At 41.4% G+C, this 21501-nt stretch overlaps 1 protein-coding gene across 3 annotated transcripts in view; it reads left to right on the forward strand.

Annotated features, from left to right (window-relative positions):
* Positions 1 to 21501, forward strand: part of LOC122553858 (Golgi-pH regulating cation channel-like) — a 69906-nt gene that overhangs the window by 31721 nt on the left and 16684 nt on the right. For 2 of the 3 annotated variants that reach the window (XM_043698299.2, XM_043698301.2), the window contains exons 13-14: positions 1734 to 1842; positions 5255 to 5313. In XM_043698299.2, coding sequence (XP_043554234.1) covers positions 1734 to 1842; positions 5255 to 5313 — 168 coding nt within the window. Of the gene's footprint in view, positions 1 to 377; positions 447 to 1733; positions 1843 to 5254; positions 5314 to 21501 lie in introns of all 3 variants that reach the window. The other variant, XM_043698300.2, reaches the window with a different exon arrangement.

Here is a 21501-nt window from a genome sequence, read left to right on the forward strand (position 1 = left end):
TCATAGAGAAGACTGCATGGCTACCCAGCATGGTAGACATGGATTGGATAATGGAATGCCACTTCACATCAAGACCAGGCTGTTGGTATTTATCTGTTCATTGGCTGTGAATATCCTGGTTAAACCTGTTCAGACAGCTTTAATTCAGTTCCAATTGGCTGTGGCCACCCAGTTACCAGTGGAGTGAAACCAAAAGTGAATATTATCTTGAAGTTAATTGTGGATTTTATTCAATACAATGTTTTGTGTTTCAAATCATTGAAGGCATGTTTGCTATGCATGTTGTGCTGTACTGGGTTTTCCAAATTCTTTTCTTTTCTCATGCTCCCTCTTTCCCTTGCTTTCATCTAACTATCCTGTCCTTCCTTTTCTTCTAGGAGAATTTCGACTTGGCCCTTCTGGCTTTTATCCCTCTGGCTGTTCTCGACACTGCCCTTTGCTGGTGGATATCCTTTCTGGTTATGGGAACTTCCGGGAAAAAGATTTCTGTTCCATTTTCAGCAAGGAAAGATCATTGCCTATTAAGCCTGATCCTTCTTGATGTATAGTTTGTAACTGATAAACTGTACTCAATCTCTAACCTACTGTGGGTGTTAACTGTCTGCCAAAGAAGTTTAATAATTATGTTTATGTAAATAGCGGATACCTTGGAATGAATGCATGGCAGCCATGTAAATAAGGAATTTAGAAGCCCTTCATTCCTATAGCCTTTAATTGCTGCTGGTTCTTTTTATTTAGTTTGCTACTGACAATGTAGGGCTGTCTGATCAGGGTTAATAATAAATCCAACTCGATTTCCTGCTTTTATGATTAGTGAGTGTAAGCATTTTTTAAAATGCAGCATTTCAAAAGGACTTCAGCCAACAGGCAAATGGGTGCCCACATGGTTTGAGTATATTTTACTTATTCTTTCATATTAAATAAGGTAAATGTTTGGGACAATGATCCTTGTTCAGTTGTTTTTGTTTTTTTTAATCCTGTTATTTTCTTGTGTGCAGTCATTCCCGTTTAAGGTTTTAGAATTTTACAATTCTGAACTTTTGTAAAAATCTGAAAGGTTTGGTGCAATCAGATGCTACAAATGTTAAATTGATACAACCTGGTGGGTATAAAACAATAGTTGTGATTTGCAATCACAGCTAAACCACAATCTAGTGTTTTATACACACCAGGTTGTATCAATTTACCTTTGTAGCATTTGATTGCACCAAACCTTTCAGATTTTTACAAAAGTTCAGAATTGTAAAATTCTAAAACCTTAATCGTAAATGATGCACTCAAGAAAATAACAGGATTAAAAAAAACAAAAACAACTGAACAAGGATCAATTAATTGATTCCAAATCACAGCCACACAAATTGGTTAACTTAACTAACAAGTAGCTACTGGGCTTGGAAATGGAGTGTTTTATGTTTTCAGGAGGAAATGCATCCCTCCGGAAGTAATATTCATATGGTCTGATACAGTATAAAATGTGACTCTAGAATTAGATATTTGGAATTAATGGATTTATTTGGTGCATTTGGTTTCTTGAATTTGATATTGCCAATGAAATTAAACTTCTAATGAATTTGAGTCAGTGAGTATACTGTTACTGTTAATCCTGATTTTTAATTTGGATGCATTTCCTCAAGCAGAATAATTATTTTTTCCAAACATTGAATGATTATTGTTATTTTTTCCAAAAGCAGTATATTTTTTTAAATTCCATCCATTTCCTTAACTGATGACACATCTTCATCAGCTTGACACAAACCATGAAAATGCTGAAGTTGAGAAGGAATGTTGTGAAACTTTCTTTATACAGGCATTTCACAAACACGCTCATTTTTGCTGTAATAGGTAAGCTATAAGCATGTAGAACCATAGAGTCATACAGTATGCAAACAGACTCTTCGGTCCACCTCGCCTACATGACCAGACTTCCCAACCTGACCTAGTCCCATTTGCAAGCATTTGCCCCATAGCCCTCTAAACCCTTCCTAATCATTTACTCATCCAGATGTCTTTTAAATATTGTCATTGTACCCACATCCAACACTTCTCTAGCAGCTTGTTCCTTACACGTACCACTCTCTGCATGAAAACGTTGCCCCTCAGGTTTTTTTTTTAAATCTTTTTTCTCTTAACTTAAACCTATGCCCCCCAGATATGGACTCCTCCACCATAGGAGAAAGACCTTGGCTATTCATCCTATCCATGATTTTATAAACCTCTACAAGGTCACCCCTCAGCCTGCAATGCTCCAGGAAAAGAATCCCCGCTCTATTCAGCCTCTCCCTATAACTCAAGCTCTCCTTTCCCATATAAGTTTTTTTGAACCCCCTCAAGATTAACAACATCCTCCTTGTAGAAGGTGATCAGAACTTTATGCAATTCTAAATGTGGCCTTACCAATGTCAACTACAGCTGAAATGTGACATGCCAACTCCTGTATTCAGTGATAAGGCAAGTATGCCAAATGCCACCTTCACCACTTTGTCTGCCTGTCCACTTTCAAGGAACTATGCACCTACTGCAGAGTTTTCTCTTAAGTGGCCCGATTAGCCAGCAGTGTACCTTTTGGATCCTTGATAACAAAAGTTTCTGAAATTTATACTCACTGACTTTGCTTACACCATGGTGAGTATGTATTTGTAAAGTAGTGAAATATAACCAATTTAACAGTAGAAGAATTGGCAAGTATAACATTGGGCTTGTGAAGGTTGACCTCTCAAATGGCTCTTCAAGTGAGTGTACCAAGTATTATACGCAGACTGAAGGAGGATGTAACTTACACGGCAATAATGATGTCTCTCAAAAGGGAAAAATGTTTTGTATTGTCTAAAAAATCATAAATCATTGGCCTGTTGTCCCTGGCCTAAACAATGCACTTGTGTTTCTAGTGTTTGAATGACCTAACTAGGGGATTAGATGTTAAATATAAATAACGTCTGAGTTTCTTCTTTGGAGGGGAAAGTGGTGTGTGTTGGTGGATAGGTTTTGGGGTGTGAATTTTCATGCAGTTTTTTTTTATTGGCATTCCTACAACATTGAACATTCATATTAATCTAAGTGGAATAAACACAACAGATGATCAATCAAGTAAGTTCTCTACATTATGTTAAATTCCATGAAATGTCTCCATTTCACTTGAGATTAAAAGAACAACTTGACCAGCATAGAGAGTTCAGGATAGGAAAATATCTATTTGATGCATGAATTCTCTGCAAACACCAGCTATCTACTCTCACTTTCTTCTCCTGACATTATTTACAGCTACTTCAATCTTAACATAGTTGGAACATCTCCAGGGGTTAAGTGGTAGTACAGAAGGCATTCAAGAAAAGTTGCAAATTTGTACTTGGTCTATGTTATAAACTGACCTTGGCTAGTTCCAAAGTTACAAGTTACTTCAAGCTCCCTGGTTAGCATGGAAGAAAATCAGCTTATATTTGCAACCATAATTACTATTTTGTGTATAGAATTAGAATAGAGTCCCTACAGTGTGAAAACAGGCCACACTGTATCCTCTGAAGAGTATCCCACCCAGGCCCATTCCCCTACTTTAATACTCTACATTTCCCCTAACTAACGCACCTAACATACACATGCCTGAGCACTACGGGCAATTTAGCATGGCCAATTCACCCAACCTGCTCATCTTTGGACTGTGGGAGGAAGCCTGAGCACCTGGAGGAAACCCACACAGACACGGAGAATGTGCAAATTCCACACAGACAGATGGCCGAGGCTGGAATCGCAGTCGGGTCCCTGGCACTGTGAGGCACTATGCCGCATTTCGTATTAGGATCTACTTGGGAAAGTTTACTGGCGTTCAAGCCACTCCTGTAGTCACCACAGAAGTTAAAATTTAATCAAAATACACAAAGTCCCCAATTTACCTGTCTGATGGAATCAGGTCAACAAACAGTTACCAGATTCCCATAGTTAACAAAAACTACTATATGTTACAAATAAATAAGTTCCAACCATAGGTAAGCAAAATTATAAACTAACAACATATAATTCAACTAATTGAACTCTAACCCACCTCCTGCCAAAAACATACTTTACATGCACATACAAACAAATGCAATCAAAAAAAAATTGGTAGATGAGACAAAAAAACTGGGGAAATACAATTCAACAGCACCAGCCCACAGAATTCAATAATTTGTTTTAAAAACCCAAGACTTTGTGTTTTTCAGTTCCCTTTCTCCAGGTTCGTTCACTTCTTTATAGGAGGCACAGGGCAATTGGTACACTAATTACAAAGTCTGTTAGTTACTGATTAAACACAATAGATTCCATCAAATGGTAGGAGAATGTAAGTAGCTTTCCTCAGACACTTAGAACATAGAACATTTCATCGCAGTACAGGCCCTTCAGCCCTCGAAGTTGCACTGACATGTGAAACCAATCTGAAGCCCATCTAACCTACTATTCGATTCTCGTCCATATGGCTATCCAATGACCATTTATATGCCCTTAGGCTGGCGAGTCTACTACTGTTGCAGGTAGTGTGTTCCACTGCCTCTGACATCTGTCCTATACCTATCACTTACTGAAAACCTATAGAGAACACAAAGCCTTCTTTTTCAACAATCTGGAGGTTTCTCCCCACTTTTGTAAACTCCCCAAATGATTCACCTGTCCAGCAGCCAAATGAAGAGTCGTTGTCAGGTTGATGACTTTTGGCAAACAGCACTGGTCACATTTGTACAAACCAATCAGCTATCTTTCCCAAACTGATCTCACCTGCTACACTGCTAGCAAAGCTGCAGTGTAAACGCAACACACAGAGTTGCAGCAGCTCTTTTCAAAAGTACAGCAATTCCTTTCCCATTTTGATTTTAAAACACTCCTTTTCCATTTTAGTCCACAGCTAAAAAATAAATAAAAATAAAAAGATTCTATCTTAACATTCGTGATGCCCAATGTTTGTGTGTGCACGCACTTCGGGTGATGGCAGTCAACTTCAATTGTACAACAGCCTGCTAAAACCTGTTAGGCTTTCACTAAGAATGGTATTGCATGTGAAATAATATGTGGAATCTTATGCATATAGTAAGGCACAGCTGTGATGCAATTTGTGCACGACTGGGGTGCCATTGCATTTACCCTATACTATGCAAATCATCCCTTCCTGTTGCTGAGGCAATGATTAGTGTATTCCAGGTAGATTAACCTTGATGACTCAGGTTGAGAAAGAGACTAGATACCTGTATATAGTTAATATTTCACTTTTAAATCCTTTACTTCCTTTGTATAGCGTCAATCTTTTTCATTATTTGGACAACCAAGAAGTTCCGGCTGGCAGACTGTCAATCAGTAAGTAAGCTCTTCTTGAGCCATGTTAATTATTTGATTTCTTTTTTAAAAAAATCTTAAGTATGAACTGCAGTCTTTGCATTGGATAGAATTGCTATTACTCTACCCCTTAGTTTATCCCTCGTTTGAAGTTGCTGTCTCTTGCTGCAGCAGCAGACATATCCAAACTGTCCAATACCTCATCCCAAAAGCCAGACTTCACCTTTGGACCAAGGCAGTGAACTGACTCTAGACAAAGCAGAATATCACTCAGCACTCTCCTCTCCTTTCACCAAATGTTTCTACATGATGTTGCATAGAATTCATTAACAGAGATCATATATATTTACTCCTCAGCCCTAAATCTATTTGGATAAAACAAATCTGATCATCTTGATGTTGGAGGATATGTTTAGATCAACAAATACCTGCTGACAGAAAGTCTGTATTGCCTGATGATATTGCAGTTATCATGGCTTTCTGCACATCTCAGGGAACTCTGTAGTTAGGCATACGTAGATAGACATTTTTATAACTTCAGATATAATTTGCAGAATGGTATGTTGGTTCCCTAGTGTCAGGGTAAAAGGTAGCACCAAGTGATATTCAGTGGTTATCATGCACGGAGTTTTTTGAGAGGGAAAGGGGAATGGTTTAACAATTAGAAGTCCCAGCCAAATTTGGAAACTATTGAGATTTTTCAGGCAGAGTTTCAGTTTCTAAAATGATTAAAAATGCAATCTCAAATGTAATTTGAGGATTCACTTATTCATTTTGGAATAAAGGTATTATGAAGAATGTTGAACAGGTTGGGCCTCATTCCAATGGAGTTTGGAAGAGTTCAGCGAGGTTATCTTATTAGAATATGTAAGATCCTGAGCGAATTGACAGAATGGATTCTTAGAGGGTGTTTCCCTAGAAAGAAAGACTCGAAATCAGGGATTTCTTTTTTCTCTGAATGTCATTGGTCTGTGGGATTCTCTTCCCTAAAAAACAGTGGCGACTGGGTCACTGAATTTATGTAAGGTTAAGATAGACAAGTGAATTGAAGGTTATGGGAGATAGACAGTCAAGTGGAATTGAGACTACAACCAGATCAACCTTATTAAATATTGGAGTGGGCTCAAAGAGCCAAATGGATTTTTCCTGGTCCTAAGTCCTATATTCCTGTGATTGCATCCAGTACCAAGTACTGGTGAGTACAGCAACAGAATCTAGTATAACTAAATGCGTGGCTATTGAAGTAATGTAAGAGGGCAACCTTAACATTGTTCGGATATTGGAATCAATTCTGTGAGAAGAGGCATTTATACAACAAGTTAATGTTGATCCTTACTCTGAGGTTAATTACTACTGTTGTAGAATGCTTAAACCAACTTGATAGAGTTAGGAAAATCAAGGACTGAGAAATAAAAACAGCATTAAAATCAGATAGTGAGACAATCGATAAGCTTATAGTACAGATGCCCCATGGCTGCCAAAAAACAAAATCCCCATTTGGGTTAGTAAATATGCACCTATTTCAGAACCTTTTTTAAATTGTCTGATATGAATGCTAAGTTCACTTCCTAATGCTGTGGAAGAAAATAAATTGATGTAACATAGTGGGCATACATTTGCATCAAATATCTCTTAAAGAGGTTGCCTCACTGCAGTGTTTGATTTCAATGCTCATTTCACTCCAAAAATAACTTTGTGATATTTACACAGTTCTTCTAAATCTCATCTCACAGAAAGTAGCATCCTTTCCCCACTCGCCCCAAATAATTCTGTTAGAGATTTTGAAAAGATGTATTCGTGTGTGAAATAACTGAAGTCTCACTTTGCAACAGTAAATGTTACAAATAACTAATTTTAAGTGAGGTATAAACCAGATGCATTCTACAGCAGTATTGTGCATCCATTTGTCGAGCTGCTGCGATAATGCACTTTAATTTCTTGGCAAACCATCACTTATATCGGACCTTTACCATATCCCAAAAATTGCAGGGATCACACTGAGGAAAATAGCAACAGTAAGAAAGATATTAAGTTTGTATGTAACTGATGTTAGGAGCATAACTAATACATTTGGTGAGCTGTAGGCACAAATTGCTGCATAGCATTCTAAAGTAGTTCCATCAGACAATAAGATGCAAGAGTAGAAGTAGGTCATTTGGACAATCAGCGTGCTCCACTATTTGATAAGACCATGGCAGATGTGATAATCCTCAACTCCACTTGCGTGCCTTTTCCCCCAACCTTTGTTTCCCTAACTGATTGATTGAAAATCTGTCTATCTCAACTTCGAATACACTGACCAACTATGCCCATACAGTTTTCTGTGATAAAGAATTCCACAGATTCATTATCTTTGAGAGAAAAAATTTCTCCTTACCTCTGTCCTCACTGGGCAACCTCATACTCAGATGATTATGACTTACAATCCACGACTCTCCCGTAAGGAGGAACATCCTGTCAGAACTACCCTGTCAAGTCTCCTAAAAATCTGATGTCTCAAGAAGATCATCTCTCATTCTAATAAAGTAATCTGAGTACAAGATCCTGATAAGAAAATACTTCATACTTTGAATCAATCTAGTGAACTTTTTTTCTGAACTGCTTTGATGTGCTGGTATCTTCCCTTACACAAGGGACCAAAACTGTTCACAGTATTCTAGGTGTGATGTAACTAGTGCCTTCTATAGTTTTAGTGAGAGTTATCTTTATTCTTCGTTCCATTTAAAATAAAAAACAATATTCCAATCACCTTCCCTGTTAACCTGCAGAATTCTATGCTAGCGTTTTGGGATTCCAGCACAAGGAACCCAAAATCCCTCTGCTGTAGCTTTCTGCTGTCTTTCTCCATTTATATATTCAGTTCCTCAACTCTTCTAGCCAAAGTACATATTTCACACAATCCTACATTATATTCCATCTGCTTTTGTCCACTCAATTTGTTTATGTTCTTTTGTAGACTGTGCCATTCTCATCACTTACTTTCCCACCAATTTTTGTGCCATTCAAAAACGTGATAGTACATTTACTACCATAATCCAAGTAATTCATCTATATTTTAAATAATTACGGACTCAGCACAAATCCCTGTGGCTCTCCACTAGTTACAGGTTGCTATCCTGAAAACACCTCCTTGTTTCAACACTCTTTTCTATAAGTTAGCCAATCCTCTAACCATACTAATGTACTACCCTCAACATCGCGTGCTCTTATCTTGTTAAAAAGCCTTATGAGCAATAACTTTTCAAATGCCTTTTGGAAATACAAACATATATAATCTGTCAAATCCCTTTATCTGCCCTCTTGCTACCTCTTCAAAGAATTGTAATAAATTTGTTTCCCCTTCATGAAGTCATGTTGATGCTCCTTGATTATATCGTGTATTTATAATGTTTTGCTATTCCATCCTTTATAATAGATTCTAACATTTCCCAAGAAGAGATGCCTATCACGCCTGTTTCTTTTTGTTTCCTTCCCTTTTTTAATAAGGGCATTGCATTGGCAGTTTTCCAGTTCTCTGGGACATTTCCAGAATCTAATGATTCTTGGAATATTAATACCAGTGCATTCACTACCTCTGGCTACTTGTTCTATATATCCCAGGGTGCATCCCAACTCATCCACAGACATATCATTCTTTAGCCCAGATATTTTTCCTAGCATTCTCTGGGAAGCCAGGGAGGAGATTGCAGAGCTTTTGGCTTGATCTTTATGTCATCATTCTCTATAGGAATAGTGCCAAAAGTTTGGAGAATAGTAAATGTTGTCCCTTGTTCAAGAAGGGGAGTAGAGACAACCTTTGTAATTATAGACCAGTAAGCCTTGCTTCAATTGTGGGTGAAGTGTTAGAAAAGGGTGTAAGAGATAAGATTTATGATCATCTAGATAGGAATAAGTTGATTAGGGACAGTCAGTGCGGTTTTGTAAAGGGTAGGTCGTGCCTCACAAACCTTATTGAGTTCTTTTGAGATGGTGACCAAACAGGTGGATGAGGGTAAAGTGATTGATGGGGTGTATAGGAATTTCAGTAAAGCATTTGATAAGGTTCCCCATGGTAGGCTTTTGTAGAAAATGCGGAAGCATGGGATTGAAGGTGATTTAGCGGTTTGGATCAGAAATTGGCTAGCTGAAAGAAGACAGGGTGGTGGTTGATGGGAAATGTTCATCCTGGAGTTCAGTTACTCGTGGCGTACCGCAAGGATCTCTTTTGGGTCCACTGTTGTTTATCAATTTTATAAATGACCTGGATGAGTGCTTAGAAGGATGGGTTAGTAAATTTGCAGATGACACTCAGGTCAGTGGAGTTGTGGATGGTGCCGAAAGATGTTGCAGGTTACAGAAGGACATAGAAAAGCTGCAGAGCTGGGCTGAGAGGTAGCAAATGGAGTTTTAATGGGTAAAGGTGTGAGGTGATTCACTTTGGAAGGAGCAACAGGAATACAGACTGCTGGGTTAATGTTAAGATTCTTGGTAGTGTAGATGAGCAGAGAGATCTCTGTCCATGTGCATAGATCCCTGAAAGTTGCCACCCAGGTTGATAGGGTTGTTAAGAAGGCATACAGTGTGTTAGCTTTTATTGGTAGAGGGATTGAGTTTCGGAGCCATAAGGTCATGTTGCAGCTGTACAAAACTCTGGTGCGGCTGCAATTGGAGTATTGCGTACAGTTCTGGTCACCACATTATAGGAAGGACATGGAAGCTTTGGAAAGGGTTCAGAGGAGATTTACTAGGACGTTGCCTAGTATGGAAGGAAGATCTTATGAGGAAAGGCTGAGGGATTTGAGGCTGTTTTCGTTAGAGAGAAGAAGGTTGAGAGGTGACTTAATTGAGACATATAAGATAAGAGGGTTAGATAGGGTGGACAGTGAGAGCCTTTTTCCTCGGATGGTGATGGCTAGCATAAGGGGACATAGCTTTAAATTGAGGGATGCTAGATATAGAACAGATGTCAGAGGTACTTTCTTTACTCAAGAGTAGTAGGGGTGTGGAATGCACCGACTGCAGCAGTAGTAGACTCGCCAACTTTAAGGGCATTTAAATGGTCATTGGATAGGCATAAGGATGAGAATGGAATAGTGTAGGATAGATGGGCATCAGATTGGTTCCACAGGTTGGCGCAACATCAAGGGCCAAAAGGGCCTCTACTGCGCTTTTATGTTCTATGTAAGTTACCTCTAATGATAGTCATTGTGTTTATTTTCTTCTCCTTTAGCAATTTGATTATTAATTATTTTTGGAATACTATTAGTAGCAAGTGACTGCAACAATTTGTACTGCAAGTGAAAAGGTTTACTGATTTGCCAAGACCTTGTCATGGAGGAGGCAACAGGGAACTCTAGTATTCTAATTCAGAAAAGGCACAAGACTTGAACATATATTAGCTGTAATAACTAATTTAAGAAAAACAGTTGTTCTTGTAACATGGTTATTAAAACTTACTAGAAGCAACATACATTCACATGCAAGGACCAGTTCCCAGCTGATAAAAGGAATATAACGCTCATTCATACACCCTTCTGTTAAGCAAAGATGTAACATTTGCTGGTACCCCCTCTTTAACAAAGGAAGAATTGAATACCATGTTCACCACCAGCAATTTCCACTCTGACTTCCAACATTGATAAAGACGATCCATCTATTCTCGTTGTGGTAATCTTTCAACTTTAAGTATAGCCAATCTTTCTACTACCTTTTCTTTAACAATTTTTAGCTCATCCAGTATGTCAACTCTCCAGTCTCTCACGTGACCTTGGCGGTATCTTCACTCTTGGTGAAGACAGTTGCAAAGTACTTTGTTAGTGACTCAAGTCATCGCTCCAGTCCCCATGAGTACATTTCATTAGATTAGATTAGATTCCCTACAGTATGGAAACAGGCCCTTTGGCCCAACATGTCCACACCGACCGTCTGAATAGTAACCCACCCAGACCCTTTCCCCTACTCATTTTTAGCCCTCACTAATAGACAATAGAATATTCCATATGGGCAATTTGGTGTGGCCAATTCACCTGACCTGCACATCTTTGGATTGTGGGAGAAAACCGGAGTACCCAGAGGAAACCCATGCAGACACGGGGAGAATGTGCAAACTCCACACAGCCTAAGGCTGGAATCGAACACGGGTCCCTGGTGCTGTGAGGCAGCAGTGCTAACCACTGAGCCACCTTTTTTGTTATCAGTTTCTTATCAGCCTCGCTCCTTTCAGTTCCCTTTTGTTTATATGCTAATCAGTGACTTTTCGATTCTTCTTTATTAGCTGCCAGTCTCTTCACTTATTCTCTCCTTGCTTCTATAATATCTTTTAGCTGAACTTGTTAAAAATAAATTTCCAAACAAGTGCAAATAGAGATGAACAAGTGTTCTGTAAATTTCGATCACTTATAACAAAATTAGAGAAATAACAAGATTTAATTATCCAATATGGATGGGGAAAATTGTGGGTGAGATGGTAATAGAGTCCTAGAATCCTACAGCACAGATACAGGCCCTGATACGCTGACTAAAATGTCCATCAATGCTAACCCATTTCCTATCAGTCAATTTGTCCAAATGCCTTTTTAAATGTTGTTAATGTACCACTTCCGCTGACAGTTCATTCCAAATGCATAATATCCCCTGTGTTTAAACAAATGCTACCCCTCAGGTTCCCTTTAATTTTTTTCCCCTCTAACCTTAAACTGATGCCCTCCAATCCTCGATTCCCCAACCCTGGGAAAAAGTCTGACTGCCTTCACTCTATCTATGCCTGTCATGACCTTGTACAATTCTATAAGAGCCCCCCTCAGTCTCCTACGCTGTAAAGAAAAATGTCCTCGCTTGTCCAACCTCTCCCTCTAACTCAGACCTGGCAACATCATTACAAATTTCTTCTGCAGTCTTTCCAGTTTAATAACATTCTTCCTCTAGCAAGGTGACCAAAACTCAAAACGATATTCCAAGTGCAGCCTCACCAACCTCCTGTACAACTGCAACATAACGTTCCAACGTCTCTACTCAATGCCCTGACTGATGAAGGCAAAAGCTGCCTTCACTGCCTTGTCTACCTGTGGCTCCACTTTCACTTTCAACTGAACTCCAATGTCCCTACATTCCACTACACTCAAGGCCCTACCATTCATCATGAAACTCCTACCTTGATTTGATTTGACAAAATGCAAGACCTCACACTTATCTATATTAAACTCCATTTGTCATTTCTGAGCCCACTTCCCCAGCTGATCAAGGTTCTGCTGCAATTTCTGATAACTTTCCTCACTGTCCACAATACCATCTTTTTTAATGTCCTCTGCAAACTTACTAATCATGCCTTGTACATTCTCATCCAAGTTATTAATATCGATAACAAACAGAACTGGGCCCAGTACCGACTCCTGGAGCAATCCACTAGCCACAAGCCTCCAGTTTGACAAGCATCCTTCCACTATTACCCTCTGCTTCCTTCCATCAAACTAATTGTGTATCCAATTTGCCAACTCCCCCTGGATTCCTTGCGATCTAACCTTTGAGAGTACACTACCACGTGAAACCTTATCAAAGGCCTTATTGAAATTTGTGTAGACTATGTCTACCGCCCTGCTCTCATCAACTTTCCTGCTCACCTCAAAAAACTCTAAATTTGTGAGGCATGATCTCCCAAGCACAAAACCAAGCTGACTATTCCTAATCAAACTCTGTCTTTCCAAATGCATGCATATCTCTCAATCTTCTCAAGTAATTTACCTACCACAGATGTTAGGCTTACTGGTCTGCAGTTCCCAGGTTTTTGTTTGCAGCCAATCTTGAATAAGGGCATGAGATTTGCTACCCTCCAGTCTTGTTGGAGCAGCAGTTGTAACGTCGCTGAACTATTAATCCGGGCTAAATGTCTGGGGATATGGTTTCAAATTCAAGGAATAAAAATCTGGGATTGAAAGCTTGTCTCAGTGATAATGACCATGACAACTGATAGATTTTCATAAAATCTGATTTGGTTCATTATTGCCACTTGGGAAAGGAAATCTGCTGTCCTCACCTGGGTCTGACGCACAATGGGCTCTTAACTGTCGTCTTAAATAGCCTATCAACCACTCATTTTAAGGATAATTGACATTGTGTGTCAAATGATGGGTTTGTCAGTGAAGTCCACATCACAAGAAAGACTAAAGCTTTTTTTTAAAAAGCACTGAGGATTGATAGGATTTTAACTTGTGAAAAGTGCTCTGAAGGACTTTGTGAATCAAAGTGTCTTCAGTCCAACAAGGAAGGAAGACGTGTTTGGATCTGGTTCTGGGAAGCAAAATAAGGAAATTGGAACATGTTGCAATTGGAGATCACTTAAAGCTAACTGTGACTACAAGGTTGAATTAATTGGACAGGAAGATTATAGCAAATGCAGAAGGGAATTGAAAAAGATAGCACAAGAAGCAAGTACAGCTTATAGGAAAAGATCAGTGGCAAATGAAATGAAAGCCTAAAACAGTAGAAATATAAGATACAAGTAATTACGTTGGGCAAAATTTGAGCCTCTTGAGGAATCAAAGGAAGATCACCAAGTAATGGCTTTAGGCATGGTCAATGTATTCACTGAGCACTTTGCCTTTGTCTTCAGAAAGAAGTGGATAACATGTAGGTTTCACTAAAGGAGGAAAGGGAAATTGAGGTGATGTGCTAAAAATATTTGCATTACTGAAAGTTGGCGATTGTCCTGGATGGAATGCATCATAGTCTGCTGGAAAAAACTAATCGTAGAAATAGCAGCATTGGCCACAATCTTTTAATTCTCATTGGATACATTAATATTACTACAGGATTCGAGGTTGCCAACATTCTACTACAGTTCAAGAAAGGGATAACTAATAAACCAGGAAAAATAAGGCCAGTCAGCTGAGGATTGATGTTGGGAAATTAATTGGGAGCAAATATAGGGAATAACTTTATTTGGAAAGACAGGGATTAATTGAGCAACCCAATTAAAAGACAAATCCAGTCTAACGAATTTGATTGAATTCTTGTAGACAAAAGAGAATGTTAGTCAAAATTGTTGATGAATAATTGTCTTATGGTAGGAGGGTGAACAGGGATGGATACTCTGTTGCCCAGCGTTCAGTTTTTGGGTCCCTTATTGTGCAACCATATAAGCAACTTTGACTTGCACGTAGGCGACAACACTGTAAAGTTTGCAGACAAGAGAAAACTTGGCAAAGTATTGGATGGTAAAGTTTCAGGACTATAATTATCATTATAGTTATAGTGAAATGGGCAGGTAGCATTTGGAGTAGAGGAGAATGAAATGAAGTTTGGGACAACTAATATGAAAGATGGTATACTATAAGTAGCATGATTTTGAAAATTGTACATGATCAATGACACCTTGGTGTATATATAACCAGACTCTAAAGATGGCAGGACAAGTTGATAAGGTCATATTAAAAAGGGAGTAATTATTCTGAATGCCAAAATGATGAATACAATGGCCATGTGCCCTTGTACATGCACAGACAGGGCCAAAGATATCAGCTGGCTGTGACAGTCACCATGCCACGATTAATCTACATGCGCTGCAGTGAAGCTGGCACTTGAACAGGCTATCACCTATATTTCACATTATTAATTTTTGGAGTGACAACCAATTCTCCAATCCACCTCAGTCACTTCCTAACATAATCCCTTCTGGCTGCTCATATCAATTCAGTCCAGGATATAGTTAGCAGTGTCGATTTATCCCTTGCAGTATCTCTTTTGCATGTTTTGATACGTATTTTTCCCTTTGCTGAATATTTAAATCAGTCATCTTACTCACTGCAGAGCCTCTGTAAACACATTTCTGCTCTGTTGTTTTTTTGTTAAACTTTGCATTATTAATATTTTTAACTGTTTTAGGAGTTCATCTCCAAGATACTACCCAAAAAATTGTGAATTTTCCCTTTCATGTCAAAATTCTGACTTATTGTAGTCAATGTAAAAGTTCCTGTTCCTTCCAAATAATTGGTTTCCACAAATGCATGCATACTCCTTGTGCGAGCTAGTGTTGACATTTGAACCATGTGCAACCTTCAAAAAAATAGAGGATTAGTATCTGAGAGTAAAAAGATTGTGCTAAAAGTTGACAAATCAGTTGGACTTTTCAGTGGACAGTTCTTGGCATCGTATTCCTCAAAAGATGAAAATAAGACATCAATGAAGAGTTTGAGTTGATGTTACTTTAAAGAAGGCACTTCAATATTCTGGTAAAAATTGGACTGTTCTCGGAATAGTGAATTGAATGTTAAGAGATTGTCTAACTATGATTTTGAGGTAAGTAGATTTTCTTTCGAGTTAACAGAGAACAGCTATCCCCTCTGATGAGTCAATAACCAGAGGTTATAGATTTTAAATCATTAGTGAAATATCCAGGAGGGAGATTAGAAGTTTTTTTTTAACTGAGATTTGTCAGAATTTGAAATGCCGTAACGGAAAACATGGTGGATGTCAAAATGTCAAATGCATTTAAAAATAAGTGGCTTCACAGATGCTTGAGGATGAGGTGCCTTTGAATTACAGACAGAAAATGGGATGTGGCACTCAGCATGACTGTTCTTCTCGAGATTAAGCACAGATACAATGTTGAATGGCCACCTGCTGGATGACAAGTTATCGTGATTCATGATGCTCGGAAAAAGCGCCAGAGACCCGGGTTCAATTCCCGCCTCAGGCGACTGACTGTGTGGAGTTTGCACGTTCTCCCCGTGTCTGCGTGGGTTTCCTCCGGGTGCTCCGGTTTCCTCCCACAGTCCAAAGATGTGCAGGTTAGGTGAATTGGTCATTCTAAATTGCCCATAGTGTTAGGTAAGGGGTAAATGTAGGGGTATGGGTAGGTTGCGCTTCGGCGGGTCGGTGTGGACTTGTTGGGCCGAAGGGCCTGTTTCCACACTGTAAGTAATCTAATAAAGGGCGGCACGGTGGCACAGTGGTTAGCACTGCTGCCTCACAGCGCCAGAGACCTGGGTTCAATTCCCGCCTCAGGCGACTGACTGTGTGGAGTTTGCACGTTCTCCCCGTGTCTGCGTGGGTTTCCTCCGGGTGCTCCGGTTTCCTCCCACAGTCCAAAGATGTGCAGGGTCAGGTGAATTGGCCATACTAAATTGCCCATAGTGTTAGGTAAGGGGTAAACGTAGGGGTATGGGTGGGTTTCGCTTCGGCGGGTCGGTGTGGACTTGTTGGGCCGAAGGGCCTGTTTCCACACTGTAATCTAATCTAATCTAATCTAATAATAAAACTACGAAAAAGGAAGGATATAGCTACAACTCTTAGCATTCAGGCAGACTATTAAGATTAGGTTTTGGTTAAGAACTAAAGCAAAACCTCTTCTGTATTGTTTTTAAAATTTATTTATTCACATGTACTACTTGGGCATCACTGGTTAGCCAGCATTTATTTTCTGTCTCTAGTTGCCCTTGAGGTAGTGGTGAGCTGCCCTCTTGAACTGCTGCAGTCCGCGTGCTGACTGTTGACCCATAATGCCCTTAGGGGAGGGACTTCCAGACTTTTGACCCAGTAACAGCAATATATTTCCAAGTCAGGTTGGCGAGTGGTTTGGAGCGGAACTTGTAGGCGGTAATGTTCCCAAGTATCTGCTGCCTTGTTCTTCTAAATGGATGTGGTTATGTTTTTGAAAGATGTTGTCTAAGGATCTTTGAATTTCTGCAGTGCATCTTGTAGATAGCGTACCCTGCTTCTATTGAGCATTGATGTTGGAGAGATTGGATGCTTGTGGATATGGTGTCAATCAGGTGAGCTGCTTTGTCCTGAATGGTGTTAAGCTTCTTCAGTGTTGTTGCACCTGCAACATCTATCCAACCAAATGGAAAGCATTCCTTAACACTCCTGACTTTGGCTTGTAGGTAGTGGGCAGACATTGGGAGACCGGAAGTGAGTTACTTGCTGCAGCATTCTGAAGTGCTGTTTGCCACTGTGTTTATGTGGCAATTCTAGTTGCATTTCTGAACAATGGTAACTCCGAAGATTTTGATAGTGGACAACTCAGTGATGAAACACCATTGAATGTCAAAGGGCATCAGCGTTCAGTTCAAAAATTCTAATTTCACAGGTTATCAATTTCAGGTGCATGGTGGGAGTGTTAATGCTATAATTAATAGTTTCAAGACAAGGTAGCCATTTACTGTGTGCTACATTTACTGTTCAGCCTAAGAACCATAGAACAGTTACACTTATTCAGTTGTGACTCTTGACTTGCTGGCTCTGTATAAGAGTACTTCAGCTTGTCCCATTCCCATAGCTTTTCGTCATAGCCCAGCAGTTTTTTATCATCAATAGAATTATTCAATTCCCTTCTGAAGGCCATAGTTGAATCTGTCACCACCACCATTACTCTCGATTTGGAGATGCCGGTGTTGGACTGGGGTGTACAAAGTTAAAAATCACACAACACCAGCTTATAGTCCAACAGGTTTAATTGGAAGCACACCAGCTTTCGGAGCATCACTCCTTCTTCAGGTGGCTGTGGAGGACACAATTGTAAGGCCCAGAATTTATAGCAAAAATGTACAGTGTGATGTAACTGAAATTATACATTGAAAAATTGATTGTCAAGCCTTTCATCTGTTAGAATACTGTGATAGTTTCACTTCTTTCATGTGTAAATCACAAAACCTTTTTTTTAAAACGTTGCATTCTCAGCTTAACTGTAACAATTGGTGTGAGCTAGATAATACGTTGAAGGTGTTAGCCCCCTGTGTTCTCTGTCTATGCCATGATGTTTAGATTGATTCTAATCTAAAAAGTGAGATAAAGGAGTTCTACATGAATGCATGCAGTTTTTGAGCAAAGTACAATGTCACCCTGCAAGTACAAATTCACCCCACAAAATATATGTGTGCGTGTGGGTGTGTGTGTGTGTAGTGAGTGCAGAGTGTCTTAAGTCTGTGAGGGGGTGCATGTGGGAGTGCGTGTGTCTGTAAGGGTGTGTGTGGGTGCCTGTGTGTCCGTGTGTGTGGGTGTAGGAGTATCTGTGTATGTGTATAGTGCAATGGTGGTCACCTGTAATGTGACATGAACCCAAGGTCCCAGTTGAGGCCCTCAACAACTAGCCTACGACAATGGGTGAATGAGCACCGCACAACAATCAACAGACAGGAGGGTTCCCTCCCAGTTGGGGAACACTTCAGTGGTCAAGGACATTCTGCCTTGGACCTTCGGGTAACCATCCTCCAAAGTGGACTTCGGGACAGGCAGCAGAGAAAAGTGGCCGAGCAGAGGCTGATAACTAAGTTTGGTACCCATAGGGGGGACCTCAACCGGGACCTTGGGTTCATGTCACATTACAGATGACCACCATTGCACTATAGACACACGCGCGCGCGCACACACACACACACACTCTCACACTCTCTCCTAGACACACGGGCACAAATATACACAGATGCGCACACAGACACCCACACAATCCCACACTCTCTCATGCATCCCCTCACAGACTTAAGACACTCTGCACTCACTATACACACACTTTCTCACACACATAACCCTCAACTCAGACAGACACACACACACACAGACAAAGACCCACATGCACACATATATATTTTGTGGGGTGAATTTGTACTTGCAGGGTTACATTGTACTTTGCTCAAAAACTGCATGCATTCATGTAGAACTCCGTTATCTCACTTTTTAGATTAGAATCAATCTAAAAATCATGGCATAGACAGAGAACACAGGGGCCAACACCTTCAACATATTTTGGATTAGTGGTGCTGGAAGAGCACAGCAGTTCAGGCAGCATCCGAGGAGCAGCAAAATCGATGTTTCGAGCAAAAGCCCTTCATGAGGAATAAAGGCAGAGGGCCTGAAGTGTGGAGAGATAAGCTAGAGGAAGGTGGGGGTGGGGAGAAAGTAGCATGGAGTACAATAGGTGAGTGGAGGAGGGGATGAAGGTGATAGGCCAGGGAGGAGGGTGGAGTGGATAGGTGGAAAAGAAGATAGGCAGGTAGGACGAGTCATGGGGACTGAGCTGGAAGTTTGGAACTAGAGTGAGGTGGAGGAAGGGGAAATGAGGAAACTGTTGAAGTCCACATTGATGCCCTGGGGTTGAAGTGTTCCGAGGCGGAAGATGAGGCGTTCTTCCTCCGGTCGTTTGGTGGTGAGGGAGCAGCGGTGAAGGAGGCCCAGGACCTCCATGTCCTTGGCAGAGTGGGAGGGGGAGTTGAAATGTTGGGCGGTGTGGTTGATTGATGCGGGTGTCCCGGAGGTGTTCCCTAAAGCGCTCTGCTAGGAGGCGTCCAGTCTCCCTAATGTAGAGGAGACTGCATCGGAAGCAACTGGTGCAATAAATGATATTGGTGGATGTACAGGTAAAACTTTGATGGATGTGGAAGGCTCCTTTAGGGCCTTGGATGGAGGTGAGGGAGGAGATGTGGGTGCAGGTTTTGCAGTTCCTGTGGTGGCAGGGGAAGGTGCCAGATGGGAAGGTGGGTTGTAGGTGGACGTGGACCTGACCAGGTAGTCACAGAGGGAACGGTCTTTGCGGAAGGCGGAAAGGGGTAGGGAGGGAAATATATCCCTGGTGGTGGGATCTTTTTGGAGGTGGCGGAAATGTGGGCGGATGATTTGGTTTATGCGAAGTTTGGTAGGGTGGAAGGTGAGCACCAGGGGCGTTCTGTCCTTGTTACGGTTGGAGGGGTGGGGTCTGAGGGCAGAGGTGCAGGATGTGGATGAGATGCTTTGGAGGGCATCTTTAACCACATGGGAAGGGAAATTGCGGTCTCTAAAGAAGGAGGCCATCTGGTGTGTTCTGTGGTGGAACTGGTCCTCCTGGGAGCAGATACGGCGGAGGCGGAGGAATTGGGAATACGGGATGGCATTTTTGCAAGAGGTAGGGTTGGAAGAGGTGTCATCCAGGTAGCTGTGGGAGTCGGTGGGTTTGTAAAAAATGTCAGTGTCAAGTCAGTCGTCATTAATGGAGATGGAGAGGTCCAGGAAGGGGAGGGAGGTGTCAGAGATGGTCCAGGTAAATTTAAGGTCAGGGTGGAATGTGTTGGTGAAGTTGATGAATTGCTCAACCTCCTCGCGGGAGCATGAGGTGGCGCCAATGCAGTCATCAATATAGCGGAGGAAGAGCTGGGGAGTGGTGCCGGTGTAATTACGGAAGATCAACTGTTCTATGTAGCCAACAAAGAGACAGGCATAGCTGGGGCCCATACGTGTGCCCATGGCTACCCCTTTGGTCTGGAGGAAGTGGGAGGATTCGAAGGTTAAAAACCCACCGACTCTCACATCTACTTGGATTACACCTCTTCCCACCCTACCTCTTGCAAAAATGCCATCCCATATTCCCAATTCCTCCGCCTCCGCCGTATCTGCTCCCAGGAGGACCAGTTCCACCACAGAACACACCAGATGGCCTCCTTCTTTAGAGATCACAGTTTCCCTTCCCACGTGGTTAAAGATGCCCTCCAACGCATCTCGTCCACATTCCGCAGCTCCGCCCTCAGACCCCACCCCTCAACCATAACAAGGACAGAACGCCCCTGGTGCTCACCTTCCACCCTACCAACCTTCACATAAACTAAATCATCCGCCGACATTTCCGCCACCTCCAAAAAGACCCCACCACCAGGGATATATCTCCCTCCCCACCTTCCGCAAAGACCGTTCCCTCCGTGACTACCTGGTCAGGTCCACGCTCCCCCTACAACCCACCCTCCCATCTTGGCACCTGCCCCTGCCACCGCAGAACTGCAAGACCTGCGCCCACATCTCCTATCTCACCTCCAACAAAGTTTTACCTGCACATCCACTAATATCATTTATTGCACCCATTGCTCCCGATGCAGTGTCCTCTACATTGGGGAGACTGGACGCCTCCTAGTAGAGCGCTTTAGGGAACATCTCCAGGACACCCGCACCAATCAACCACACCGCCCTGTGGCCCAACATTTCAACTCCCCCTCCCACTCTGCCGAGGACATGGACGTCCTGGGCCTCCTTCACCGCCGCTCCCTCACCACCAGACGCCTGGAGGAAGAACGCCTCATCTTCCGCCTCGAAATACTTCAACCCCAGGGCATCAATGTGGACTTCAACAGTTTCCTCATTTCCCCTTCCCCCACCTCACCCTAGTTCCAAACTTCCAGCTTAGCACTGTCCCCATGACTTGTCCTACCTGCCTATCTTCTTTTTCACCTATGCACTCCACCCTCCTCCCTGACCTATCACCTTCATCCCCTCCACCACTCA

Source organism: Chiloscyllium plagiosum, unplaced genomic scaffold (genome assembly GCF_037043375.1).
Source record: "Chiloscyllium plagiosum isolate Xiang-an unplaced genomic scaffold, Cpla_swu_hap1 HiC_scaffold_8, whole genome shotgun sequence".
Classification (NCBI taxonomy): Eukaryota; Metazoa; Chordata; class Chondrichthyes; order Orectolobiformes; family Hemiscylliidae; genus Chiloscyllium; species Chiloscyllium plagiosum.